Source organism: Centropristis striata, chromosome 7 (genome assembly GCF_030273125.1).
Source record: "Centropristis striata isolate RG_2023a ecotype Rhode Island chromosome 7, C.striata_1.0, whole genome shotgun sequence".
Taxonomy (NCBI): Eukaryota; Metazoa; Chordata; class Actinopteri; order Perciformes; family Serranidae; genus Centropristis; species Centropristis striata.
The window spans coordinates 40574798-40579017 of record NC_081523.1 but is presented as its reverse complement, the minus strand read 5'-3'; the positions used below and the strand labels follow the sequence as shown (position 1 = coordinate 40579017).

General features: G+C 40.9%; 1 protein-coding gene across 1 annotated transcript; it reads left to right on the top strand.

The window, feature by feature from the left end:
* The first annotated feature begins 452 nt into the window (after positions 1 to 452).
* LOC131975423 (sialidase-3-like) lies at positions 453 to 2089 on the top strand. The gene is made up of 2 exons (XM_059338102.1): positions 453 to 681; positions 778 to 2089. The coding sequence occupies exons 1-2, from the start codon at positions 453 to 455 to the stop codon at positions 1770 to 1772; spliced, it is 1224 nt and encodes a 407-aa protein (XP_059194085.1). The 3' UTR covers positions 1773 to 2089.
* Positions 2090 to 4220: the final 2131 nt, after the last annotated feature.

Genomic DNA, 4220 nt, shown 5'->3' with positions numbered 1-4220 from the left:
ATAGGTGTTGAACTAAATGTTGGTTAATAAATGAAAAGATCAAATTGTTTAACTGGAAGAAATGTCAGGAAAGCAAGTTAAGGTCAGGCTTTGTTCACATCAGTCAGGTGGAAAAACAAAACTAACTTTTATGTTCTGATTGTGTTTAACAACCTACAGTATGTTTTTGTATACATCAGTACATGTAAAATGTCAAATAATAACCAGACACAACCACAGTTCAAACATATAAATCCTCTCTACATGTTGACTGCACATCTCATTTCAATGGAGGTCTTAAAAATTACCTGCAGTTACAGTTAGATTAACAGAACAAACACAAGTAGTTAATGTTTAACACATTAGCAATTTATTGTTTAGTCACAGTCTGTGAATGAGGGTTTTATCAGGCTGGGTTTCGCAATAAAGACTCCTCCCTCAGAGGGCAAGCTTGAACTCACTTGAATGCAACCATGGGGAAGAAACACCCACGTCACTGTCATGAACTAAAAGAAGAAGAGGAAACCGTCTTTAAATCCAAAAAGGGAGAAGTGTACAGGATCCCTGCTCTTTTCTACAACCGAAACAACAAAACCCTCATGGCCTTTGCAGAGAAGCGGAGGACTGAGGATGATAGCAGCTCATTGGAGCTGGTCATGAAGACAGCAACGGTGAACATGGATGAAAACACTCATGAGGTAATTATCCCAAGCTGCTGTTTTTGTTTTTATTACTTGTGATGATTTTCCTTTCAACTGTATGGAGGCTGTGTATTCATCTTTGTGTAATATCTTTTCTAGTGGTCAGAGCTAAAACCAGTAAAGGAGGCACACCTTGATGGATACCGACCTATGAACCCCTGCCCAGTTTATGAGAAGACAAGCCAAACACTTTTCCTGTTTTTCATCTGTGTTAAAGGCAGAGTCTCAGAGTCACGTCAGAGATGCACAGGCTGTAACAAGGCTCGTCTCTGCTATGTTAAAACTACAGATGATGGCCAAAGTTGGAGTGACTGTACTGATTTGACAGACCAACTGGTAAAGGAGCAATGTTGGGCCACGTTTGCTGTTGGGCCGGGCCATGGTCTTCAAACAGAGACTGGTAGATTGATTGTTCCCCTTTATGCTTATGCGTCTTCATCCTGCTCAACCTGTTGCTCAACCTGTTGCTGTTGCATAATGTGTTGTTGCTCCACTCCACATGCTCTCTCCCTGTACAGTGTCGATGGGGGCAACACATGGCAATTTGGCGAAATGTTACAACAACAGTCACTTGAATGTGAAATGGCCGAGTATTTTGATGAGAAACAAGAAAGCTCAATCTACTGCAATGCCCGTACTAAAGGAGGCAACCGAGAAGAAGCGGTCAGTAGAAATGAAGGAAAGGATTTTTCCACGCTTAGTCCTAAAAGACTTCCAGAAACAGGGAAAGGCTGTCAGGGAAGTGTGGTCTCCTTTCCAGCTCAAGGTGCAGATACAGAGGGTGACCCAAGCCAGAGCAAAAACAAGTGGCTGCTCTTCAGCCACCCAAGCAACAAGTGCAAAAGGATCGATTTAGGAGTGTATCTGAATAAATCTCCAGGCAACCCAGAGACATGGAGCGAACCCTGCATCCTTCACAGAGGACCCAGTGGTTACTCAGACCTGGCTTACATTGATGATGGTAGGTTTGCATGTCTCATGGAGTGTGGGACAAAGAGAGAAACTGAACAGATAGCTTGTAAACTTTTCAGCTACAGTGAAATTAAACGGGTACTGGAGCGTAAAAATGCAAACAAGTCTTCAGTTGTGTAATTCAAGTAATACTACTGCACTGAAATCCTATTAATAACTGCTGAATATGTTCAAAGTGTTGGATAATGATTGATAAACAATGATATAATCCAAACAAAGGCAACCACTTTAATGGATGCTTTAAATAATCATGATTTCAGCTGTAACAGGATTTAAAATGATCAACGACACTGTACTAACATTTTATACTTGTACATAATGTTGTTATATAAATGTAAAGAATAAAAAAGGATTTCTGGCAAAGTAATTTGGTTATAAGAGCTTTCTTATTTTTGCAGGTTTTCCGAATAATCGGGTAAGGGGGAATGTGTTTGATTAAAAAATAAATAAATAAAATACTTCCTGTTTTCAAATGAAATAGAAAAAAACACAAGTAGTTAATGTTTAACACATTAGCAATTTATTGTTTTTACAAACTGTATATGAGAGTGATGATGTGTGTGTGTGAGAGAGAGAGAGAGAGATACATGGCACAGAATGCACTGCAGGCAGACAGCGCAGCACTACATTAATCAACATTAACTCATTATAACACACATCTATCTATGCGTGCTGGTAGATTAGTTCTCAAGCTGCCGTGTCGCTTGAATGCATTGCATCTTTTTTTTTTTTTTGCCGGATATTCTAGCCCGGGCGCTACATATTTCAGGCCGGGCGGGGCGCCTGGCCAAATAAGGTCTGCAGGAAACCCTGGTGTAAAAAGATAGCAGTTGCAAGTGTTGACTGTATTTTGGTCCTCCTGTCCCGATTCCATGAATGACTAATGTAACATACAGTAGTTTTAAGATTATTGCTGCAACAATTTTCATCAGTAGGACAAGTAATTCAGTTGCTGTAGCCCAGTTGGAGTGCCCACCCCTTGGGGGTACGTGAGATTTTAAAATATGCATTGAAAAAAAAAATTAACACCGATGCAAAAATCCTTTAAAAATAATTATTTACTAAATATTTTATGAAAAAATATAAGTATAAGTTCATAAAATTCATTTTATATTCAGTAGGCTATTTGAGTCTCCCCCACACCAGGATGGTTGGACCCAACCTGTCAATCACCTGGCATCACCTGTCAATCACTGTAAAACTCAAAGATGGAGTCGTGGTTGAAGCGTAGCAGTCACTGATAAACACATGCAAAATTCAAAGTTTAATAAATCAGACACTGATGGCACAGCGCTCTGTTTTTAACTTTTTTTTTTTCCAACCAAAAATGCTTTGCCCTGGTTAGGGGGTACATCACTGAAAAAAGGTTGAGAAGCACTGCTGTAGCCTATGATGGGAATAACCAAGTAATTATGGAATCCTTCGGCATTATGCTCCTCATTGAACCAAATTATACTGATTGTGGTGTGCAGGTTGTGCAGCAGCTGTCATGCTACACAAACAGCATGAGTCAAAATATTATGAAATAGATAGTGATAAGACAAGCACCTAGACATGGCCTCAGCATCTCCTCCTCCTCGGAGGTCTGCTTCAGAATGTGGGTTGTGGTTTAAAGGCGGTGCGTAGCTGCAGGGAAACATTTATGTGCAAATAGGGTCGGCAATGCAATTTGCAAAATATCTTCACTGCTGATTTCAACTAGGTCAGATTATCAGGTCAGCACAGAATTGCATTCGATGGAGGGGGAGAAAAAAAATACAAAAGAGCGAGCAAATGTCTTTCATCTGGCCTTGAGCACGGAGCCCATGGTCCAGATGGTTGGACTGTCACGACAAGCTATGTTTGCAACAGGAAACATGTCACGTCCTCGGGGGCTTCTGTGCACCACATTAACATTTTTGGCGTTCATCCAGTGTGTGTTGCAGAAAGCGAGCAGGTAGGCGCTCAGCAGGGTAACTGACTGATAACTGACGTGCCGGCTGCCGTGGGAATCAAACCTGTGACCTTTCAGTGGGAGACCGGGTCGGCCTTGCCACCCTGTGTAGAAGTGCTCTTTGATCACAGCTGCATGTTGGCCACCAAATGGAGAGAAAATGTGTCAGGGCCAGATGATCTATTTTGGTTCATTTGTAGATTTCTTTGCATCTCATTAGTACTCAGTAGTGGAATATATTCATGATATGCATTATGGAGGAGTGGTTGTAGCTGAGCACTGAGTATTAATTCTTCCCTCTTCTGCATCATTTCCAAAATCGGATTCCCACCTCCTTCATAGGCTTAGCACGTTAGCTGAAAATTCCCATCAACTTGCATGTATTTTCAGTATACTCTTAAAAAGGATTATTACAATCTGCTGCACTTAGCAACAAAGCATATACATGCAAAGTGTCCCATTGAAATAAGAGTGCAGAAACCACTTATTCCCATATGTCTTATGCAGCATGAGCTGCAATATATAGGCCATTCCTAAAGGTTGAGGATTTATGGGTGAAATCCCTGCCTCTGGTGATAGAATACGATTTCGTCAGGCTCCCTGAGGAAAGAAGACGTAGGAGTCATTTTTCCATA

What these genes read in the sequence shown, in the direction of transcription:
- LOC131975423 (XM_059338102.1), top strand. Translation starts at nt 453, where the DNA reads ATGGGGAAGAAACACCCACGTCACTGTCATGAACTAAAAGAAGAAGAG. An exon ending in TGAAAACACTCATGAGGTAA is followed by an intron (nt 682 to 777) that starts TTATCCCAAGCT and finishes AATATCTTTTCT; the next exon opens with AGTGGTCAGAGCTAAAACCA.